The sequence below is a fragment of the Gallinula chloropus genome (assembly GCF_964237585.1).
Source record: "Gallinula chloropus genome assembly, chromosome: 2".
Lineage (NCBI taxonomy): Eukaryota > Metazoa > Chordata > Aves > Gruiformes > Rallidae > Gallinula > Gallinula chloropus.
Window position 1 is genome coordinate 94,464,611 of NC_140086.1, and position 24,560 is coordinate 94,489,170.

Genomic DNA, 24,560 nt, shown 5'->3' on the forward strand with positions numbered 1-24,560 from the left:
TTCAAAGTTCTGCAAGTACTAAATTAACTAGGGTTAGCCAGTAAATCAAAGCAAAAGAGAACGGCTCTGCATACAATATATATTACATATTACCCACTCCAGGTATCCAGAAACATGGAAGTTCTTGTGAATATTTATGAAGGGATTAGAACTACGAGCAGACTTCAACTAAACCCATAATTATGACCATGGAAGAACATCTGGTATACCCCAAAACCTCCATAGGTCTAACTGGCAAAAGTGTAATAGAAAACTCTTGACTATGCAGGAATGAGTAAGAGAGCTTTTCCCCAGAGTTCAGACCAGCTAATATTACTATTGCAGCCTTCAGTATTCCCTGGTCCTTTTTCGTTTTACCAAAATGAAAGATTTTGGAAATACTATCAGCTTGGTGACTTTAGACTGGGTTTTCTTTTAAAACTCCAAAATAAATGGAACGGACTAGTACACTCCCTGGCACATATTTAAACTGTTTAAGTCCCACTTTATGTAGTGCTTATGTGCTACCCAGATTTTTTTTTTAATAGCATTTTTAGTTTCTTGTATTACACCAACATTTAGAGGTCCCAGCCACAAGCGGACTGCGGGCAGCCTACAACCACAGGGTAAGAAATAACATCAATTAGCTGGTTAGTAAATAGAGAAGGCAGAATAGGGGAGAAGCAGCGAAACATTGTTCCTATTGTTTGCAGCTGGAGTTTGGAGTCCCTGATTTTGCCCATGGCTGTATTTTATTCAAAGACCTGACTTAGGACTGGGAGTCCCAAGCTTTAAGTGACGGCCAGTTTTACACCTTAAGCTCAAGACTCCTCAGTCCCCTGGGCATTTTAAAGCGCTTGGCCTGGTGCACCGTTCTAGTTTATTTAATGAGTTTGCCCAAGGAAAGAGGAGGAGCAGGTGAAGGGATGAGCCCTTAGACTTCTTCCCAACAAGACCTGATCCAGCCGTGCTTTGAGTTTCGGGAGCCCTAGGCAAGAGGAGTGCAGTTCAGGGTGCCCAAGCCTGAGGCGGGAGGTGCCAGGCCTGCTGCGGGCTGGCACCTCGGCTTGCCAAGCCCAGGGCAGCCCGCAGCACCTCCGCCGCGCCGAGGGAATTTGGGCGGAGAGGGGCGTCACCTCAGCCGGGACCCGCCTCGGGGGGGGCTGGAAACCACCTCACCCGGGATTGCCCTGCGTGGGGGGGACGGCATCTCGGCCGTTGGCCCGGGTCTCCCCTGGGCACCGGGGCAGGCAGGGCCGGGGGGTGTCACCGCTCCGCCTCGCCCGGAGAGAGGCGGACGGGACTCGCCGGGCAGGGGCAGCGGCAAGGCCGCCGCGGCCGCTCCCGTCCGCAGATCCTTGACGGGTTTTTCCTGTCTCTCACCCTCCCTCCCTCCGCTCCTTTCTCCCTTTCCCTCTCTCCTTCCCCGTCCTCCCCTCCCCCTCCCCGCGCCTCTCTCCCTCCCTCCCTCCATCTCTCCCTCCCCGCCCGCCCCCTCCACCCCCTCCTCGCCCGGCCGCCCTGCGCCGCCGCTCGCCCTCGCCAGCTCGCCGGGCCACGCTGCTCACTGTGCCCACATTAATGGCGGCATCTTCCGAGGAGGACATCGACCGCAGACCCATCCGCCGCGTCCGCTCCAAGAGCGACACCCCCTACCTCGCCGAGGCCCGCATCTCCTTCAACCTCGAGACAGGTGAGAGGCGGCGCGGCACGGCGCTGGGGCGGGAGCGGGGGGCAGCCCGCCTCCCTCACGGCCGCCCGTGGACCGGCAGCCGCTGCCCCGGCGGCGGGGAGAGGCAGGGAGGGAAGGGGCCGCCCCCGGCGCCGCGGCCTCCTCCCCCACCAGCGCCGGCGGGCTGCCCGGGCGCCGCCGCCCGGCCCTGCCCTGGTGCCGGTTCTTCGCACCTCCCCGGCCTCCTGCGGCCCTGGCCCGCCGGCCGGCTCCCCATACCCCCGGGGGAGGTAAGGTAACTCTCAGCTGCCCTGCCGGGTGCCGGCTTCTCTTCTCTGTCCGGCCCCTGAAAGCCTGCCCGCTCCCATCACGCCATCCTCTCCCACTACAGAGCGTGGTACCGCTTTCTCACGCTGCAAGACTTCTGGTCTGTCCCTCCTCGCCAGGTTCTCCTGGCATCCCTCCTGGAGATGCTGCCCTTGGCCTTTTGCAAGTGTCTCCCCCCTAACTCTTTGCCTTCTTCCGCTGGTGGGTTTGTGCCTCAAAAGTGCAAGGAAACTTGTGCGTGCAATGTCTACTTTGTCTCAGGCTCATGAGGTGCCCCATTGCCTCAACGCTGCTTTTCATGACTCGATGGGTGGACAGCCTGGTCCTTTCTACTAGCAGTCCTCCAGCTCCCTATGTTAACATCCTCCTGTCTGTTACAGGATGAGCCTCCTGCAAGTCTCTACTTGACCTTTCTATCCCCCTTCTCCACTGCTGCTCCGTCCTGTCTGTCACCTCTTCCTCATGACTCCCTTGATATTTCAGCTCTCCCTTTCAGTTCTCTACCCTGTTCCTTTCCTACTAGGCCTGTGGTTTTCCCCCATTCCCCAATGTTTTCTTCCCTTATGGGCTCTGTGAACAGTATACTACACCAGAGTTTTGTTTTATCTGTCACAAACAAAGGAAAAGAAAGTTCTTTCTGTTGGTTCTCTGCACCAAACCGGACTTCCTCTCTTTGGGGAGGGGGGAGGGAGGAGGCGTCAGGAAGGATCTGTAGCCAGGAAGCTCTACTGCAGCCTCCCTCATGTCCCAGCAGCAGCGCAGAAGATGACCCAACTGTGTAACAGTCTTTGATGCTGAGCCAGTCAGCTCACTGCCAGCTGTAAAGGGAAAAGAGCTGCTTCAGAGTTGTTGCTTGCCATGCTGCAGTCTCCATCATCCCTCCTTCCCCCTTTCAGCTGGCAGAAAGTTGAAGGTGGTGGAGATAGGTTTTCCCCTCCATTTGGGGATGGAACAGATTTCCCTTCCTGTCCCCCTGTCCCGTTACCCTGGCTGTAATTACACCTTGGTAATGGCCAATATGCAGTTTGGTTTTACTGTTGACATTACGGTTGGTCACATCGCATGGCAGGTCGTTACTTCTTTCTGATCATGACTTCTTAAAAATTGCCATGGCGTAGGTAAGTTGGGTGGCATTTCAGGGCACAGGCTGCAAGAGAGTGCCAGATGCCAGGCTTCACCTTCTAAAGAAGTGGGAGTGCAAACAGAAAGAGCATCACTGTGAGTAAGGTGTAAATAAAAAGAGGCTGTGTATGGTTATTTGACTGCAGAAGTAACCCTTCATTGACTTGTGCTGTCACAGGTAATGTTATGTCATGTAGTTATAAATAGATAAACCAGTTAAGAACAAGGCATCTTCAGGTCACCTGGTGCCTCACATCTCTATGCTGAGCTAGACATCCTGTCTTTGCTACAGGTCCCAGAGGGTGTGCAAGTCTCTAGGTACTGCTTTCTCACAAGCCAGTGAAAAATTTGATAATTATACGTAGCTTCTTACTGTTCCTCCCCTCTCCCCTGCTTCCCTTAATTTATGTCTTTACTTTCAAATCTGTGACTGGAATTCCTTTGAAAGAAACAATTTAAAAAGAAACAGTGCTGGTGTATCAAGAAGGGTAAATGAAAAATGTTGTAAGTAGTGTGAGTGTGTGTTTTCATTAATCCATCTGGCAGTGAGTAGTTTTTGAGCTTTAAAAAAAAAAAAAATAAAAATTGCTTAGCAACCAGTATTGAGTGAGTGAGTGAGTGAGCCAAAAAGCGAGTGAAACGTGCCACCAGTACCCACTTCATTTCTGAGCTGTTGCTGTTACTCTTCTGTTTGCTCGGAAAGCACAAACCAGGCAACCCGGGGCTGAGAACTCTCTATTCCAAGGAAGACAGCTGTTCCAAGATTTGTTCAGCCACTTTTGCTCTTGCTTGATAATGCTGTGTGGTGCGGGGTGTGCTTCTGGAACTTGTTATTAATGAGGTGCAGTGTTGGATTCCTTTGGGGGGGGGGGGGGGGGGAGGAGATAGGTGAGGAAAAGTCCCCAACAACCCACCCTGCTTCTAAACGTACCTGTTTTTTACGTGCAGTTTCGTTACTGATGTGCCATGGGGGTTGCCAGGTCGCTCTGAGTGCCCCGGGGGTGCTGCCGGTGCTGCATGCAGAGGGGTCGGCCGGCCCGGCCCGCCCGCCGCCGCCCCGCGGGCCGGGGAGGGGGGAGCGGGGCGGGCCGGGCCGCCCCGGAGCCCGCGGGCGCTGTCCGCCGCCCCTGGTGCTGAACGCGCCGGTAACGGGCCGCTCCGCCGGGCGCGGAAGCGGCGTGTCCCGCCCCGCGGTGCAGGTGTGAGCACCGGGCGTGTGTATCCCTTGCCTGTGCGGGGGAAGGTGGCGATGATGTTTTCTCAGCCCATTGACGCAGTCGAAGCTGAAGTGACCCGTGGGGCGCAGGAAGTGACCTCTTCCTCACGCGCTTCCATTCACGGCGTTCCCCATCTACAGCTGCTGGATGCTCATGGAGCTGTTTTTCCTACAGCTGCTGCGAGCTGAGCTGTGCTCTCCAGTCATTGTCTTCTGGCAGGACATGGTCAGGGCTTGGATGCCGCGTGCAGCTGCCTTGCTGTATTGGAACGTTAAAATCCATTTCTATTAATGAAACATAAGCAGATGCAGTGAACACTGCTCTTCTCCACTCTCTTAATTACAACCACTAGTTAAGAACTAGCAGGTTTTTATCTACTTCAGCTGTAAGTTATAATTATACCATTACTGCTGTTATCCGTATTGTTGAACAACTGAGAGATTGCATACACTGAGTCAATTATACAATTTGGGTATAGCACAGATTTGGTCTTGGTTGTTAAAAAGGAAACCAAACAAACCCAACCCAATTCATAAGTGATTAACAGTGCAACTTCTACCTGCCCTTCTCTGTTGATTATATTAACAGTTCTGCTTTGTTTATTTTCCGAAATATACTTACTATGTTTGTTTCTGAATGCTGATCAATTAATTCACAATTATTACTTAGCATGTGTTAACAAATGCTGTTCAATTAGTTGTCCCTGGTAAGTTTTTTCTTGCTGGTGTTCCCAAACTGATTAAAATACAAAGCCGTTTTCCATACTCAGGTTATTCTCCCTACTGTTATACATATGCAAATCCTATTAATCTGAGTTATGTGCTCATATCAAGAGGATAATGTTTCCCAAAGGACTTAAATTACCTATTCTGCCAAAATTAATGTAGCTACATAATATCATAAAACTATAGACAAATATTAATTCCTTTTGCATATTTGATACTGAATCAGTCTGCATACAGAAATTAATTTTTTAATCTTCTGAAAGAATTCTTCCAGTGCAATACCAGAGGAATGTAGAACGTGCTCTTTCAGGTAGTGACTTTTGTTTTCTTTAGTATGATTAGAAATCTTGGCATAGCTCTGTCTTTTAACACCTGTCTCTGGCTTTTTGTACACATCTTCTTAAAAGCACTTTTCAAATTGTCTTTCTAACTTTCTTACTTAGTCTCTTAAAAGGTAATCCCAAATTGCTTCTGAAAACTTGGGCCTCCATCTGCAACAATGTCCAACAGCTGTTTCTCTCCTGGTCCTGTGCCAGCTGACAAGTTCATGTGTTTTTTCACAGGTTTTGACCTATTTATATTCATTTTGCAAAACATTGTGCTTTTCAAATAGCAATGCCTGGTTGGTAGCTTTCCAGCTTGATAAATTAGCAGAGGTGATGACTGCTGAGGAAACAGACCACTTAAAGCTCTCACTAAATGATCCTTTTCTTCCACCTCCCCCTTCATGCTGCTGCTTTGGGGAATCCCTGTCAGATTTTTATCGGTGTTTGTTAGGGGAAGGGGGGCTGCCACGCTGACCTGATCCAATCAGGTTCTTTTTTAGCCCTTCAAGGGTCAGTCACTATTGAAAGTTACTGCTATATACAGAAAGATATTCTTACTCCTTCCTAGCCAAGAAAGAGTAAGCTTTGTACTACAATCCTTTGCAAAGCTGTTTCTGGCAGCGTGGCCGCCTTTTTAAGCAGCACAAGAAGTTGCCTTTATCCCAGCTGCCGTGGGACCTTCCTGAGATGGTGAGCAAATGTCGGTTTTTTGAACAAGGCTGATCATCTGTTTCAAACTGAACCCAGGAATGGAGACTCAGGGAGAAAGCAGGCCAATGCAGTAGCTATACTCAGGGTCAGGAAAGAGGGGGTGTTCCTTCAGAAAGACTGTATTTAGCTTCCGTGCAGTGAAATAAGGGGAGGGGAGCTTCTGAATGTGTGCTAGTGGTACAACTGAACAGAACCCTGTGGTCAGAGGGGTGTGGGAGCTGGTCCCTGAAAATGGGGAGAGAGGCAGTGACAGAGCAAACCTGATAGGGAATGTGCAGCCTGTGCTAGCTGTGGAGCCCAGCTGGCTTGCTCGGCGCAGCACAGATTTTAAATGTACTGAAGTCACTCAGCAATCTCACTGAAGTGGCTGGATCCTCAAGTGATGTAAGTGTAAGTCATTTGTTGGCTTCAGCCAGGGATCTGAGCCAGGCTGTAGAAATACACATCTCCGCTCCCCTTCGATGATGAAAGATCTGTTTTATCTCTTTGTGGTATGGAGCCACATGTTCTCCTGGGAAAACATGGGAAAGCAAAGCTGAGAGGGGAAAGGATTGAGTGGCTCTGCACAATTTTGCCACGTGTCCAGAAAAAGGTCCCTGTGTCTAGAAAGGCAAATGAACTCAGTTCTTAAGCAGTGATGAATAACTCATGCTGGGGAGGGGAACCTCTCCCCCCTGCCCCCCCCCCCCCCCCCAGCAGCCTGTGTTAGTGTTGCTGCAAGCAGAATTAATTCACAGGGTGTAAAGAGGGAGGAGGATCCTGGCAGAAACTGCTGAATGGCTGAGGCAAATGTTAGTGAGCTGGGAAATGTTCATAGTCGGCTGTTTCTGTGATGCAGAGCTGGTGGGGGAAAGCCAGGACACAGGGGATGACTGTTGATTTTATATGTGGGAACTTTCCCGGTCTGAACTGGGCACAAAGTTGAAATAATCAAAAGCTTCTTCCATTTTCACTGTGGTGGCACCTTCCACACACTTTTTGGGCTCAAGTGCTTCTCCATGGTAGGCTGCCTTACTGTTACTGTTGTGTATCACTGTTTTTATTCCATCATATAGCTGTAAAGCTGTGCTGAATACTTTTCAGAGAATGAGATGAATGATTTTAATCTCTGATGGAAAGATAATGCCATATATGTTGATTTATTTAGAAAGCTATGATACTTCTTTCTGCAGCCATCAAGGAGGAGGTAGTGTGCTTTAGATTTGTCAGTGTGTGAAATAAGAAAGAATATTTATACAGCTCACTGAGGTGGGTAAATTCTAAATATGTGAAAATAAAGTGAAATAACTTGATTGAATTTTCTGCAGGAAATCTCATGCTATCCTGTTTTTTATTTTCTCTAAAACCCACCATTCAATTTAAAAACATGTTTGGAAGTTTCTGAGTTTGCCCCTGGTCATCCTTACATATGATTTAGTACGCTAACCCAATTAATCATCTCTGCAGTCATTTGAAACGTTATCACATTTGGGAGTTGTATTTTTTCTTTCCTGTTTATCCAGCATGTGTTTTTGTATATCCATAACAAAATATTCTGCATGGTTTCATGGTTAGAATAAATAATCCCAAAAATGGTCGAAGAATTTAAACTGCTTTGGATTTATGGACCTTTCAGATCAGAAATTATGCTGAAGGGATAGTCTGAAAAGCAATTTTGTATCTTAAAAAAAAACTTTAAAATTTTTGTGGCTTTAAGATTTCAGGTAGAAATGATTGGGCTCAGGAGAATGGGGAAGAGAGAAATATGCAGTAGCAGGCTTTCTAATATGTGTGGGAGGTTTTATTTCTTTCTGGAGAAAGATTAGTAAAAATGCATGCTTGGAAAAATTCCACTTTCTCTCTTTGCTCTAATCACTCCCTCAGATTATTGTCATGGAGATCCTCTTGTATTTAGGAAGCCAAATCACTGGTTTTGGCAAAGCATTTCTTAATACCTTTGTAAAAGGGCCTGGAGAACTGGCCTTCTTTGCCATCAGACTTTGTGTGATCAAAACTTGTGCATGCGCTTCAATTGGATGACGACTGTTAGTCTTAGTGCTGCTTAATTTGGAGTATAGCTGGACATTGGATGTGTGCCTGTCACTCGTATCACGGCTGCGTTCCAGCCCCAGGACCATGAGTGCACACTCCAAGAAAAAAGACCCTCAGAACTGATCATCCTGCACTGTATGGCAAGGATACGTCATGCACCTCTGTATCAACATCATATGCAGCAGGTAAACGTTGTGTTTTGAGGGAAGAGGTGTTAACAGCAACTGAGGCTTTAACTCTTGTACTTGGCTTTGGAGACCTTTGGTTTAAGGCTATATGACCTTCAGTGAGTTCCAGGTGGGAATACATTTACAGGCTCTCCAAGCCCTGTCAAGGGGAGAGATGACCGTGCATCACCAGCTGTCATCCAAAGAGGAATTGTTGATGCAGGCTTTAGTTAACAAATATAATTGGGGACAGCTTGAAGGGAAAAGTGTAGCTAGTCAAAATGATGGAACTGGCAAGAGGAAAAAGATGGCAGATCTGCTTTTCTGCATGCTGAATGTGTCAGCTTATTTTTTTTTAGCCAATACTATTTCAGTATTTTACATATTCTTGTGAAACTGCACATGTCCATCACATTTCTGTGTCAAGGGGCAGCTGATACCTGTGCAGTCAGTGGCACCAATGTTGTGCCATGACAGGAGAGAGAAGGAAGGCAAATGTTTGCTTTGGGATCAGGTTATGCAGGACTGATGCCTCTTACAGCTGATTGCGTTATGTATGATTTTAAGGATGCTGTAGTGCTTTGCTGCTAACCTGGTTCCTCAAGAAAAATAACATGGAGAAACTTGCCCGAGTAAGAAGTTATCTCTATATTTGTCTCTTGCCAATGAGCTTGTTGGGTTAACACAGCCAAATTTATTCCTGCAAGCTGGGACACTGGAAAATCCTTTTAATTTTCTTGTTTCATCAGGAACCATAGTTTTTTTCTTGTTACTAGGTCTTTAAGGAAAGCACATTTTTCCAAAACTTCAGATAAAATTGTCAGAGCTGGCAACCCTGTTCAGAATTATTAGCTGTAAAATTTAGTAAAAAGAAAGGGCCTAATTCTCAGGAACAGGTATAATTAGCTCTAATGCTTAATTACTCTGAGTCAACTAATTGGTTTCATTGGGACTGCTCACAGTAATACTCACAGCTAGGATTGTAAGTGCCTTCAGAATCAGTCTTAAAGTTTCTAAGTTTTTGCAGTATGACAAAAGTCATTAATGCAAAAAGAATGTCCTGGGCTGTCTGCTTTCAGATAAGATAAAATGTCAATGCTAATGAAACATTGTGTTACTAGCAGTTGTTTCTTGTGCTTAGACTTGAGGCCTTGGAATCAGTGCGGAATATGATACTCCTGTAGCAAAATGAAACTTGGCTGCGCTCACGCTTTCTTGGTGACGAATATTCATGACAATATCTCTCTTGTGGATAAGGTGCAAAAAGTGTCAGTTCTAACACTTTAATCATAGTAATATACTTTGCATGGTAATACAATTTGTTCAATATAGTCCACTAAAAACGCTTTCTTCATTCGGAACACTTTTAGGGTAAAATCATTTATAATCATGCAGCTCTCTTGCTTTCATTTAGATAGCACTGGTGGTCTTGTACTGACAGGCTCAGCATATCAATATAACACATGGCTGCCTTCCCTGGGATTTGTCAGGGAACCAACGTTTCTGAATATTTGAAAGAAGGTCAAATACTTCAGACTTCGTACAGTGGCAGCGTAATCATTTTCACATCTTGCAACTGCAATTCAATCTGTAAGCAACAAAATGAAGATAATGTCCAAAGAACCGTAGTAAGTCGCAAATTCAGCAAGAAAATCAGGAGGCAGAGTTAAAAGGTGAAATGCTTGTGTGTCTTCTCCACTCCAGGCTCACGGTGGTCTCACTCTGGTTATGAAGTGCGTAAGACAGGGGAAGTATGTGACAAGTGTTTGCCTGCTGATATGCTGTATGGACACGTGCCATCTTAACTACGGTGGATAACAACTGCACCACATATTTCAGTTAATCTGAAAATCCTTGCTATGCATAATTTATAGTGCAATATCATTTTTATGGTTAGTGCTTACAGTACTTGGACAGACAGACATCTGTTTAATAGTTTATAAGCAAATTAAATACTTGATGCATTATTAAAATGGAAGAGAAATGTCATCAAGGCTAAATCTAATTCTTTGCTAGAGTGTTGGCAATAGTTAAAGCCTGCTACAAGCTTGATGCCCCAAACTGGGGAGGACCTGTTTTGAGTGTGGCACTTGTCTGCCTCTGTGTCCTTCTTTCTGTTCTGTGGCTAAAAGAGTAAGGAGACTACTGATGGTTAGATCTGAAAACTGACTGGGTTGCATGCCCTTGGGAAAAATGTTCCTATGTTCCCTCAGTCAGTCAAAACCTAAGTCAGTCAAGTGTTACAACAGTGTTAAGCTGTCAGGAACAGCCTTAAGTTAAAAGTGTATGTCTCAAGCTAGTCCCATTTTACTACAGCTTTGCACTAAGCCATTGCAATCTCTCAGAACAGAAAGTATGCACTCAGTATGAAATGAGAAATTAATAGTTGTATTGCAGCGTTCCTTGAGAAGATTGTTCACATCTGACATCTTCAATGGTCCTTTGTTTTCCTTGCTTAGATCGTGATAGCACAGTTTTCATATGTATTTTTTTTTCTTTCTTCAGCTTAATTCTCTGTTTTCTTGCACCAGGGAAGTGCTAGAAACAAACGCAGAGACCTTGATGTGGCTGTGCTTGATGCACAAGGCATCTGTAATGTTTGGAAGAGACTGGCTCTTCCCCATGCTCAGCCTCAGTTGTGGGAGCACGTGGGCGTAAAGGTCGCGTTGTGCAGACTGCTGGCGAAGAGGGCTGGAGCGGAGTATCTCATGCGATGCGCTCAGCTTCTGGCTTCTGTGAGGTTTTGTTGTCGTTGGCATCTCTCTCTTCCTGCCGCCTTTGCCATCCTCCTGCGTTTATCAGGGCTGCGTGTGCCGGCAGCAGCAATATGTTGGCCTGCGGTTTCCTGAAGGCTGTCCCTACTGGGTTGGGAGAGTTGCCACGCAGGCACGCATTTAAAGCTGGGAGTTGGGAACCGTGGCTTTAAATGATCACCCTGTATCCTTAGGACCTCTGATAAGGAGCTGTGTAATCTACATCGTGCTTCCGTGCACCCAGTTAAGGGAGTCCTTCCCTGGAGCTCCGATCACTTCTGCACGCTGCTTAGAGAGAGCTCTTTAGGTCAAGGGTAAAGGTGGTTTATGGAAAATACCGAGGTGGACAGTTAGGAATAAACTGCATTAAGCTTTAATATAAACAATGACTACTCATTGTCACCCATTCATGAACAATTAAATTCTTTCTTATCACCTCCTCTGTTCATCATTCCTCCTGACTTATGCTACATGTGAAGGCTCTTTTCGGATTTCACTGATGTGATGAATGTTTTCCAGAAAACTTTAAGAGAATGATCACAATTGCTTCCTAGGTCGAAAGAGCAAAAAAATAAAAGGAAAGCAATCAATCATTTTAATTTTCTCTGTGTAGAAGCACAGCAAAAATCTTTATTATTAGCATTTCAAAGCTAATGATAAAAAATTAACTGGGGTTAACAAAACCTGAAAAACAATAGTGTATAATTAAAGGCAAAAGGTAATCAATAAGGCTCCTATATGTAACTTAGTCTTATCTCAAAGCTGCTAAGAAGAAACCACTCTGTGAGATGAATTTAATAAGATTTACTTGAAATAGTAACTTTTGGGACAAATTAACCTATCAATAATGTTTTGGTTTTTCTAAAAGAAAACAAGATGGTCATCACTGAATATCCTTGGTGTGTAACTTAGACTCGCTGCTTGTAGAGGGGAAAGCTGGCCAACAGCTCTGTCAGTGTTGAAGGAGCCCCAAGGGGAGAATAGGAAAAATATTTGGTTGTGAGGTGTCATTATGCAGATGGAATGGAGTTTTTTTGCTAACGGGCTTTGTGACCTAATAATAAGAAACCAGGGACAAGAGTCACCAAGATTAAAGCAACGTAGGGCATATGATACCACGAAAAAATGCCAGGGCTTTCTAAACATAGCTGCTCACAGTTAATGCTGCCCTAGGCAGCAGAAACATGGCCTTAGCCGGTGCCCACCTAAGTGGCTGTATATATACCTAGAGAGATGTGTCAGCAGCCTTAGGAGCATGCAGGGACCATCTGTTAACCAGCATGAGTTTAAAAGGCTTTAAGTGGGCAGCAGAGGGATCGCTCCGAAAGATGTGTGCTTGTTCTTTCAGTTTCCCAGGCTGGTGGCAGGTAGACAGGTCAGGAGTGGTGATAGGTGCTCCTTCTTTCATCGCAGCTGTGGCAGGTTTGTCTCTGTTGGTTTTGGCAACGCAGACTTCAAACAGCACTTAGTGTTGAGAGGGAGCAAAATGTAACGCCAGCTTGCTTATCTCCTTTCAGAGGTACATCCTGCTTTGAAACTCTCCCTCTGTCTGCTAAGATAAAGCATTGTATCAGCTGTATATCAGTGTGGTGAATAAGGAGGCACTGAACCTTCCTTGAGGCTGGTAACAGAAAGCAAAAGGTTACTGTCAGCAAGAGATAGTGGGATGCACCTGGTAGGTGGACATGATGACAGTTTAGCCATAGTAAAATCCAGAGGTGTTTTAGCAAAAAATCATTCAGAACATCAGACATCCGATTGAACCTTCTGCCATTACAGTGGAACACGTTAGGTCTTGTTTGTTTGCCTGTGTGAAACTATGGGATTAGGTTTATGTGTTGTAGTGGACCATAGGCACTAGTGTACATCCAGGCTCCCTTGTGGAACCATGTGTTGGATACTTTGCCTTTGGGAATAGGGTGTTTTACCCCTTTTAGAATTGTACGCTGATTTTGGTCAGAGTTTTAATGTGGATTAAGCAAGGAAATGTAGGCTGGTTCTTAAAGAAGGTATTCTCAGTAGCTTAGATCAGCTTGCATGCTTTGGTTTATTTGGTGTTGCTATCTTAGAAAAAGATCCAGGACTATATATAAAGGGACCCCACATCTATTTCTGTGGCCCTTTAATATGTCGTTCAATGAACACAAGAACATATCTGTTATCCTTCCTCTGTCTTCAGGCGCTCCTGAAGACTCCAGGATAAGTCCTCTCCATCCTCCCTGTAATGTTCAGGAGGAAGCCCAGAAGACCTAGAAATCATACAGAAAGAAAGTGTGGTAGAGAAAGGACCTCTATTCTGTATTTCTCCCATCACAGTAGCCTTAATAAATGATCTTAAGAGTTTTTTTATGCTAACAGTTTTTCCCTCTGCAAATTTTTTGAGGGATCAAGACATTTTCTGGGAAGAATGGGGAGAATGGCCAAAGTGGATTCAATCATTAAAATATATTTCCCTGAGAAGATGATTCTTGGACCAAGTAAAGCTGTTATTTTGTGCTAGAATTGAATGTGCTGGGGTTCTTTTTCTGCTTATTGGGTTTTAGAGGCCTGTATTTTTTTTAATTTAATATCTCACATTTCTTCCCATAGAACATTACCAAAGCAGTTTCTGTAAATGCACAGAGTATTTGATACGAGCCAAAGATACTTTTTCTTGCTAGATCTTTTGTACCTTCTGGCACAACCACACAGGTAACTTTGTGTATCCTTAAATGTTTACATTCAGCTGTAAACTAAAACCTCGAGAGCAAAGATTTTTCTTCTGACAAAATCCTCTGATGCTTTTCCCTTAGGAATCCCTATCCTTAATTTTGTGCTATTCCCTGTGGTGAGGGGATACACTGAAGGACTTGACCTCCCTTCTGAAGTCTGCAAAACAGTTTTCTTTCTTTTGAGACAGGAAAACTAGTAGTTATTTTTAACAAAGCTTCTCCTTATTGTTCTTCATACTGGCTAAAGAAGTGACTACAAAAGCCAATAATTGTTGTTTTTCATTCCTTTATCTACTGACTCAACAGTACCCTGAAACCCCATTGGCCTCAGAGCAAAGGATTAAGCATAGATCTCGTGCAGAGAAGCTTCATGTCACTGCTTCTTCATCTTGTTGCCCCACTTGTGTGCTTTACCCTGTGAGGGTTACAGTGATGTGTTCGCTGTAACACACACCTCGCCTCAGAAACCTTTTCTGGTAGCTTCAAAATTAAGTAAAAGTGATGCCTTTGTCAGTTCTTTCAGGCTGCTTTGTCCTCCCTCTCACCTCAGGAAAAGGAGCAAATATAAGCAAAGCAGGAGTAAATATGTTTGCTTTTAATGCAGTTTTGGTGTAGTTCAGTGTGACTTGAGATCAGATGAAAAATGTTCAGAAAAAACAATGAAAAAGTTCAGATTTCCTGCTCATCCAAAGGCCCTCTTATGTGACTTCTAGTCCTCAATGGGATGACAAGAGGTGTCTGAAGCTCTGCTTACTATTAACACTGTTATCAGAATGAGTGTCCCAAAACAACCTTTAAAAGGGTTGCAGGGTAATTAAAGTTCAGCTGGCACAATGGTAACTAGATGGCTATGTTTAATTAGTCTCTCTGTAGGGTAGAATTGCTGCATCGTATTTGAAATGCCCTTTGAGGAAGACAATGAAATATGTCTTACAGGAGATTTAGTGTGATGATCGGTGTAGTTAGTATTTAAATTTGCTGCAAAATGAGCTTCCATGACACAGATAATGCGGTTTCTGATAGATCACCATTTCAGCATCCTTCTTCAAATAAATAAATAAATAAATTTTCTGTTACAGTTCTGCAATTAGCCATGGAAAAGAAAGCAGTGCTGTCTGGCAGCGGTACTGATTTCCCTAGCCATCTCCTGCTTTGGCTTATTGTGACTGTGGAAGGACCCTGTTCAGGAAAGCACTGATGTACCTAGGTTCGTTATTAACAGACATCAGAAGTGTCTTCCTGAATTGGTCTCTTAAGTTGCAACTGAAAATCTGCTTTATGGAGATCGTAATCTTCTCAGCACCACCTTCTTTGTGTGTCTGTGTGTGTTTCAGAAAAGAAATAGTTAACCAGCATCAGTCCCAAATAAAAGCGTTGGCAGGCGGCAGAGTAGATGACATGCTTCTCGTATATTCCCATTAAGATTCTTGTGTAGTCTTGGCAGGCACAGCACAGACCCCAAGGTGCTGGCACAACTCTTCAGAACTGTTTGCAGTTCTGCAAAGTGCTGTGTTCAGAACCAGGCTGTGCCCATGCACAGAAGAGTGCAGGAAAGAGACACTGGAGAGGAAGGGGAAGACTTAGCTACACAAACTCAAACAGTGGTTCCTGCTGCTCTCTCACAGAGCTGTTCTTTACAGCCTTGTACTTTCCCTGCTTGCACACTCAGCTTCAGCTGGGCCAAGTTGGGTTTACTAGACCAACCTCTAATAAATGGGGCCACAGACAACGTGTATCTGATGCGCACCCTGATACAGAGCTGCTTGGGCTGCTGTCACGCAGCCTCATACCATCTCTTGCATTGGACAGGTTTACGGTTGCCATATGCACCAGGCTGTTTGTGTTTTCTGCCCAAACATTTGCTGGACTTGAAGCAACCCAGTCAGACCAGTAGTGTAAGCCTGTCTCTGGATACTTGTAAATCTGTGTGTTTTTCATTCAGAGAGCATCTCCACAGAGCATGCATGGCCAATCTGATGCATGCTAGAAATGTATATATTTCTATCTAGGAATAACTATCTCAGGGGAAGCTACTCACCCCAGCCTTACAACTATCCTCAGAATGCCTCTGGAAAGTTAGTATGCAGCTGACCTCATGACACCTGCATACCTTTTCTGGGCTGATCATAGAATCATAGAATGGCATGGGTTGGAAGGGACCCCAAGGATCATAGAGTTCCCTATGCCCCCCCCTGCCACAGGCAGGGCCACCAACCTCAGGCCTGGATCTACACAAGGTTGCCCCAGGCCCCATCCAACCTGGCCTTGAACACTTCCAGGGACAGGGCATCCACCACCTCTCTGGGCAGCCTGTTCCAGCACCTCACCACTCTGTCTGTAAAAGACTTTCCCCTAATATCTCATCTAAACCTTCCTTCCTTTAGTTTTAATCCACTCCCCCTTGTCCTGCCATTGTATACCCTTTTAAAAAGTTGAATCCCCTCCTGTTTATGTGCTCCCTTCATGTGATGAAGACACTGATGTGCTATGTACTTCATTGTATTAATACAGTAGTCCACTAGCAAAGTGAAAAAAAACCCCAACTTTCCTGTGTTTCTCATCCTAGAGGTGCTAACAGCTAAGTATTAATTTCCTGTGTTGAAATTTTAGTAGACACTGCTGAGTTAGAAGGTGGATCCTCTATTAATACAGAGGAACTTGTTCCGAGACCATGAGCTCCTGTTCTCTGTAGTGTCTAAAGGACAGCCAGTTCAGGTGTTTGTGACTCTTGCAGTTCTTTAGTCCTTGCAGAAAAAATTGGTCATGCTCGTCAGAAGATAGACAAATAATATAGAGGGACATAATCTCTTTTCATGGAAGTCATAGAAATAGTTTTGTTTTGGTTGTTTGCATTTAGTCTTCTGCCTTTATGGAGGGAAGCAAGAGAAGTGGATGTAACAGCTATCAGGTGGGTCTGTTTCATTGGACATACATATCAAATGCCTTGAAGTTTAAATGTATGTGGGAGTGTGCACAGGATTTGGATTCTCCTAGACCAGGTTTAGCAGGCAGTGGTGGCTTCAGCTTTCACTTCTTCTGTATTTTTCAAGATAATGTGACACATGTCAAAAAAATCCTTGAGCTTCTGGCAAGAAGCTTGTTTGAAGTAAATGCATAATGTTGTTCTTCTGATAGATGGTTGGTTGCTTCGAGTTGGGTTTGCTACCCAGTACTTAGAAATTCTGTTCTAGCTGTAGTGTGGCAGAGAGCTGACTTTGGTGCACGGCCCTTGAAAACCCGAGGAACGCCGGGCCATTCTACTCCCTTATTCAGTGTTACTCTTCACTGGGTGACCTGCAGGTAGGTTTATTAAATGCATGCTTTTATGGAGTTTTCAACAGGGCCTCTAATGGTTTTGTTTGGCAGAACTTGAACAAAAAACAGCAGAAAGTGACAGCCGTGGCTTGTTCACATCCACTTCTTGTCTGTTTGCTGCCATGGATCTGAACATGGATGTGGACTTTGTGGGTAGAAGGACTTAGAGGGATGAGGGAGAAATCTACCCCAAATGGTTGTGTCCCTGAAGGATCTGATGAAAAACACAGGCTATAAAATGCAAAATATCTTCTGTCTTAAGTCTCTTCTCTGTTCAAATCATACTTGAAAGGCTTTTAGGCTCCAAATATTAATGCACTTCCAAAGCTATATATGTTATAAAAAACAGAATAGTGGAGGTCAGGATTGCAGCAGGTTTCCTTTTGAATAGTAGTGATTGTCAGATGAGGTATTGTCTGGCAGCTAATGGAGTAGCAGAGGGTCTAGTACTAGAGTCTTAAATGCCAAGAAATGGAAAAGCCAAATGTTGTCACAAATACTCTACACTCTGGAAAAAAGATGAAGGTGAAACTGGACAACCAAGCTTTGCCATCCAACTTAGGAGCTCCTTTTTCATGGGCAGGAAGAGTAGAGCTAGTGGTGGGATGTGAAGGCTAAGCTGATATTCCATTTAAAGAAGTATGACAGATTCTAAACTTAAGTAATTATCAGTAATTAATAAATTACAGGATTGTTTTTATTCTTTGTTTCTTTGGATCTACCATTTACAGTTTTGTCCTGGTTCTGGCCAGGCTAGAGTCAGCCTTCCCAAGCAGCCAGCCCAGGTGAGCTGAGTTAGCCTGGGCTGTTTTCCACACCACCTGACATCACTTCCCCATAAAAGGGGCTGGCTGGGGAGGGGTAGGGGCTTGGTGATTCCAAGATGGTCTGAGTGCATCTGAAGTGTCCAGTCAGTCAGTCCTTCCATCATGCAGCACTCTGTCAGGTTGGTAAGGCACTCTGTGTTATCACCGGGTGTGAGCATAATTGGCTGTTATTGTTCTACTTTCATGGTGGTTTTGTCAGCAAAGTGTCCTTATCCCAACCCATGGAGGCTGTCTGTTTCTCCTCTGGGAGTGAGTAGCGTGTGGTGCTTAGCCACTGCTTGGGGGGCTGAACCACCACAAGTTTTAATGTGGTCTTGCTGTGGTGTTCATAAAAAACTTAGCTTATAAAGATCCAATACAGTAACAAGAAGAAGAAAAAAAATCACCTTGTTAAGATCAGATTTATAATGTACCGTTACCTTGGTTTAATGCAATTTAAAACTTTTTTATTTAAAATAAAAAAAGCTTGTGAGGGAGAAGCAAGGGGGAAAAAGTGCTCACCTAGAGCTGGGAACATACACTGAGGGCTTTTTGTTTGCTTCACTGCTGCATTCATTTAAAAAAAAAAAATTAGCTTTGCGTTGTTACTAACAGACTGGTTTGTTACATGAGTCATCACAAAAGTGTTCCTCAAAGTTCACAGCTTTATGCTGAATCCAAAGGTCACAGGCTCCAAGTAGCAGTTACTTCCTTCAGCAGCCCTGTTAATTTTAGCAAGACTGCACAGGTGAGAAGGGGCTGTAGCACTGAAGTCCACCAACACAGGTCTGAGGTACTGTTGTCCCAACGTTGGGCAAGCAGGAGGGAAAGGCACTCAGCAACATGCTTCCCAGAGCAGAAGGCCGCTGTTTCGCCTCTCTGCTTCACGGGATGGAAAGACGCCTCTTCCTTGTGCAGTCAGTCTGGCCCCCACTGAGCGGTTGTCCTCCTGCTGGGTTGTGTGTCCAGCCAGGGTAGATGCCTAGCCCAAGGAGCGTTAAGGTCACTTACGTGTCTCGGTGCCAGACATGCTCTACTCATGTGTCAGGGAAGAGATCTGCCCTTCAGGGCTTCCCTGCTGCGATGCCATTCTGTGCTGCTGCCAGTGTGGAGTTATCCCTTGAAGACAGGAGAATATTTGTCCCTCAGTATTTGTCTGAAAAGCACCAATACTTCTTTTCTTGTTTAGATCTTTGTCAATGAAAAATAATGCCTGTGAGCTAAGCTGACGTAAACCCAGTGAGAAGATGTAAATAATTTAAGCCTTCTTGTTAACATTATCGCTTACTCCTCCCTGCACACACACACACACACACACACACACACACACACACACACACACACACACACACACCCCCCTTTGCTGGTCTGTAGGTAAGGTTTGTTAGGGGCTCAGATGGTTGGTAGATCTGGTTGGACTTTTACTGAGTAATCTGGAACAGGAGATAGCAAAGCATCAGTTGTACTCAAAGCTGGAAGAGGATGAAGGTCATGCATTTTGCAGCCTGGTGTAAATACTGCCCATTACATATCAGTGGTCCTTCACAGCCCCACAGACTTTAAAAGCAGGATCTTGCTCTGGCTTTCTTCTAAGTGCAATTCTTAAGTAGTGTCTGGGGAGTTGTTTTTCCTCTTGGCAAGTAGAGTGACTGAAAAATCCAGTAAGTGATCTTTATGAACATCATTTAAAGTCTCTGCATTGCACTTGACTGCTAATCCTTGGCCAGCCCTGTGCTGTAGTTTCTACTTGCTATTTCTCAGCTAGTGCATATGTAGTTTCATGCCCTGCCACCTTTCAGCTCCTTTGCCGGGAGGCTAAGGCATGAAAGCTGAAGCTGTGAAGACTCCAGTTGCAGCTATTCAGGTGCTGCTCTGCTGGAAGAGGTCAAGTGTAACAACAGAGTCACAACAGTATGTTGATTCCTCTTAACTGCAGAAATCGGTGACCTAGGAGTTCTCCCAGTGTGCATATGTGGATTTAAATTTTAAAGATTTGGTCAAGGATAATCTGAAGTGAGGGGTGAAAAATTGAAGGGTCAAACCAGTCACAGTAGGGTGGCCAAATAAGAGTGCTACCTTTACCTGTATTTCAGCAGCCCTGTGAATGAAATATGGGTGTTTCCCCTAAGGAGCAACTTAAAAACACCTTGAAGGCTTAGGGGGGTGTGGCATTCATTTGTTGGTAAGGGCTTCTGGGGTTTCTTTTGGTTTTGGTGGTGTCTGGTTTAGCTAAACCAAACCTACTGTGCTGTTTCTATGTGTCTTTACTATTTGGTAAAGTATCACCGAACCCCCCGTGTCAATAATTTCATGTTTTTTCTTTGATATTGCTTCATAAGATATCTAATGTTGGTTTTCACTCTATTGACATGGGAAAGTGACAAAAGAAACACAGAAATAATCCCTTAAAACTGCAATTTAATCTGCTGGTTTGCTGTAAAAGTGTATCCCAAGTATGTGAATAAAAACATGCACTTGTTCATATATTCACATACACACACACACACCTCCATCTATGACTCTATTTTTCAGATTCCTTAACTTCAGTTCTTGAGACATGCAGTTGCTGAGAGACTGCTTCAGATGGTCAGGGTTTCATGCAGCTCACTGCAGTGTTTCAGCCTTGCACTGTGGTGGGAGCTTGAATTACCTGGGTGGAGTGTGAAGGGGAATCCCTCCCCTTTTCTTATTTTGGGTGCTATAAGAACGTGAGATTCCAGGAGATTCTTTTCTTTGAGGGCCAGATTCTGGAAATCAGTACTGAAGTCAGGTGCCCTCTATTTCATCATTATGATTGTGTAGAATTAATCAGACCCAATTGTGTCTTTAATGGAAGAGAGCATCACTTTTGGAGAACTGTGATAGAGATATGAAGGGGAAACCTACTTGCCTTTACAAATCCTCTTTTTATAAAAGAAATATTTTCTAAGTTACCAACTGCAAACAATTTAGGTAGTACCATCTGTTGTAGGTGTAGCAAATCCAGTCTTAAGGAATGCCTGTGTGACCGTTCAGTCAAATAAGAAATTAGTCATATATTTAGTGTAATTGAACGTTTGTGGTAATGTGTGTTGCTGATAATTCGTACTGACAGTAAGCTCTGAAAATATCAACCTGAATATTTTCTGACAAAACTTTCCATGTGGCAAAACATAAAATTGCCTGTAGTCATTTAAGAATTGATGTGATGTCCTGAAGCATAGTGCTATTTTATGAGCCAGTCATCTAAAGAAAAAACAGATGCATCTCTTGTGGAATGACTGTTGAGTGCCTTAGATACACTGATATTTCTTTATTTTTTTCATGCTTGTTGGACCTCCGAGGATATCTTTGAATCCCTCCCTTTTTTTTTCTTGATCTAAGAGTATAGAATACAGCTGGCTTCTAAGCATCCCTCACTTTTCTCCTTTCAGGTGGTTTTTAGAGTTCAGTTTTCAAGGTAATTCAGTTTATAGGTAGTCCTGAGGTAGACTACAGATTGATAGAAGGAAAGAAAATGATAAATTAAGTGTTCCTTAGGTATCCTGTGTCCCTCCTGCCAAAATCATACTGTGCCATGGAATGCGCCAGTGGTGTCGTGGCACGTAGCTCCAGTTCACCTATAGTGAATGTCAGCTGTGATGCTGTTTCCTGACCACAGATGAATGTGAGTTTATTGTTGTCCTATTTTTAGGATATATGTCAGCGTTGTGGCCATATGTATCATGTTTGGTTTCATTGGCTTAGTTCTCACTGAAGCTTGAGAATTGTCCCTATGCTTTTTTGAATAACGTTGCTGTTGTTTTCTGGTTTTCCTTTAACTTCTCCAGGTGCTTGGGTAGTGATGAATGCAGTTGCATGTTGTATATGTTTTCAATAAAAGAACTCCACAGGTTTCCTGGAGGGCTCCTTGTTTGGTTACTGGCAATCTCAAAACAAACAAACTAACACATAAAGGTGAAAAAAGCCCACCACCACTAAAAAAATCCCCAACAAACTCGTCACCCTTTCGATTCAAATTCTTCCCATGTGGAAGCTAAAAAAAGAAAAAAAAAAGCTCTAGTCAGCATTCCAGCACTTATATTTTGCTTGCTAGTTTTAATTGCTACAAATCAGTTGTGCTTTATTTATACTTGAGTCTCTTCCTATCAGATGGGTTCCCTCTTGCCTAAGAGAATACATGTAAATTGGTTCCTCTTTCTTCCTAAAACAATAAATTTAAAAAGTATTTCATATACTATGCTATGAAAATTTTAATTTAACCAGTGTGGGTTTTTTAATTAAATCCAGACTTTGTTTTCTGAACAAACCAAGGAGGTTGGCTTGCAACACACAGCTGTAATTTCAGTGCATTTCCGACCATGAGCCAGGGAAGCAGCCTTTGAACAAGATTTAATAGGATGAGCAGACATGCTATCGGCAGAAGATTTGAACTGATTCCTAAACTGCTCGTGTTTTTTGTGGTTTGTTTTTTTCGTTTTTTTTTTTTATTTGCAGAAATTTAGATGTAGCACTCTCTGCATTTCCATGGTATCTGTCAGGAAGGAGGTTCTGGAGCAGGGATGATGTCCCCAGGGATTGATTTACCCCAGTGTGGTTTTTAAGAAGCTTTTCTCAGTGTGTCTGTTTTTCCTACAGCTACCAGCACTGTAAAAACAAATCTAGATACAAATTCTTTTTAAAATGAATAAATGTGAATGAAATAGTGTTCTTGGTGTCTAAGGAAAAGATCCAGTAATGGAAGCTGAAAAACACCACTGAGGCTGCCTCCATGGACAGTGGAGATGTCACTGTTTACCAAACAGTTTGCAGAATTCCAACCTTTGTGCAGAGAAACTCTGTAATTTTCTGGTGAAATGGCAGGAATTTTGTGTTTTGGAAATGGACTTAAACAATGGTGTTTGTTTAGTCAGTTAAAACTGTTAAATCTCTTCAATCAACTGCTTTGCAGACCTTGGGCATCTCTAGATTCATCAAAACATCATGCTTTGCTGTCCAACATCACCAGTTTCTGGACTTGATCTCTTCTTCCTTTGCTGACTATCTGTCTCCCAGATATTTTGAAAGCTTCTTGGTGATGGAAGCGGCTACTTTTGTGGTATCTTTTTTCCATTATGGTGTTACACAAGTACTTTGCTGCACTCCCTCGTGGGGTGTGAGACATCTGTATTTTTAGCTGGCATGGAAAGCTCAAAGTTGGCTAGCTTTAAAAATTATTTTTCTATACTTTTAGAAAATTAACTTCAGTGAAGTTGGTTTCCCCATACTGCTTCTAAATCTGGAAAGATACTGTTCTGCTCTTTCACAGCTTGATTAAAATTTATGAAAATTTTAGAACTAGATGACCTTCCATTGCTATGTGGGGGGATAAAAAAAGCAGAATAGCCAAAATAGGATGAAGCTGTAATGAAAAGCCTTTGAGTTAGCGTGCCAGTTCATTGAAAATGAAACTATTTGTGGTTTAAGATGTGCTCTGACCAAAAGCTCAAATCTAATAAGGCTGTTCCTTGAGAGAGGGTGATGGCTGTGGAATAGAGCTTTGCAGATTGTGGAAGGAAGATATCAGAGACACAATTGCCTTCTGTGCTCAAACACCATTTAATTGTTTCATGCATGAAAACCTCAGAGTTAGTCTTAGAAGTAAGGAAAGAGTCTCATGGCAGTTCAGGCTAATATGCCTGCCAAGTGCCATTATCTGTCCCACCCTTGGCTGTGCCCACCTATTTCATCACTTCACCTGGACGTAACACTTGTCCAGAAAACCATCTAGTACGTGAATAGGCCTCCACAAAAAGTTTTTGGCCAAATCAGCTGTCAGGACTAGCTCTCCATGTAGCTAGAGTGGGCAGCTCAAGGGAGGGCACATATGTTTACAGCTGGAAGGGACAAATCAACTGGATTGAAATTGGATTGCCTTCCTGTGAAACCACACGGAAAGCTACAGCAGGGGCAGCAGGGAGAACAACTGCCCTATTCCGCATCCACAGCATTAGTTGCTTATTGTACCTTCATATAGGAAGAAAAAGAGACAAGATTCTGGCTTTTGGGGTAGGGTGATGGTGTAGAATGATTACAACTAAATTGGTTGAACGTAGTACACTTACACTGGCACATCTAATGACAGAATTAGGCCCAAAATATATAGGAAGGACAGAAAGTTAACTGCTTCCTCCATAAGCTCTTGTTTGTGCCAGAAGTGTTTAGAAATATTTGTTGCTCTAGCTTAACCAGGCCATTTACAGAACTTTCTCTTTGTCTGGCAGAATTGGATGTAGGGGCTGTATTAGGCATTTATGGTGATTTGAATGTGTGGCAACATCACTGATAACTTATTTTCCTAGCTGGCTTATACTTGATTACCTGGTGAGGACTGGGCAGTAGGAGTCAAATGTGTCCTTTATGCAATAGTATTGTTTTCAAGAGAATTATACCCAAAGGAAGCAATTTGAATACACTCAAGTCATGCAGGTCTAAAGTAAAACTGGTACATCAAGACAGACTTAAATAAAAGTCATACCTTTAACTAATCTTATGGGTAGTAAAGTAGCATGAAAATGTGTCCAACTAGTGGTCATGTAGCTTGTCTGGGGGTTGACCTGTGTGTTCTCTGCCTGGTTGAAGAACTCTGAGCTCTTCCATGCTTCAGAATTGCTACTAGCAGCATTGCATTGGATAAAGGTGTATGTTTTCCTTTGTTTGTGTGCTTTAGTTTTGCTTAA

At 43.8% G+C, this 24,560-nt stretch overlaps 1 protein-coding gene and 1 long non-coding RNA gene across 3 annotated transcripts in view; one reads left to right on the forward strand and one right to left on the reverse strand.

Moving 5' to 3' along the window:
* The window catches only part of LOC311205681, a 34,681-nt gene extending 32,962 nt beyond the window's left edge, over nt 1-1,719 (reverse strand). Inside the window, exon 1 of the long non-coding RNA XR_014618169.1 lies at nt 1,636-1,719. This is a non-coding gene — a long non-coding RNA (uncharacterized lncRNA). The remainder of the gene's footprint in view (nt 1-1,635) is intronic.
* PHACTR1 (phosphatase and actin regulator 1) overlaps nt 1-24,560 on the forward strand; it is a gene marked incomplete at both ends in the record, with an annotated part of 303,902 nt that overhangs the window by 11,624 nt on the left and 267,718 nt on the right. For both annotated transcript variants that reach the window (XM_084280171.1, XM_084280172.1), the window contains one exon: nt 1,526-1,672. In XM_084280171.1, coding sequence (XP_084136297.1) covers nt 1,526-1,672 — 147 coding nt within the window. The remainder of the gene's footprint in view (nt 1-1,525; nt 1,673-24,560) is intronic.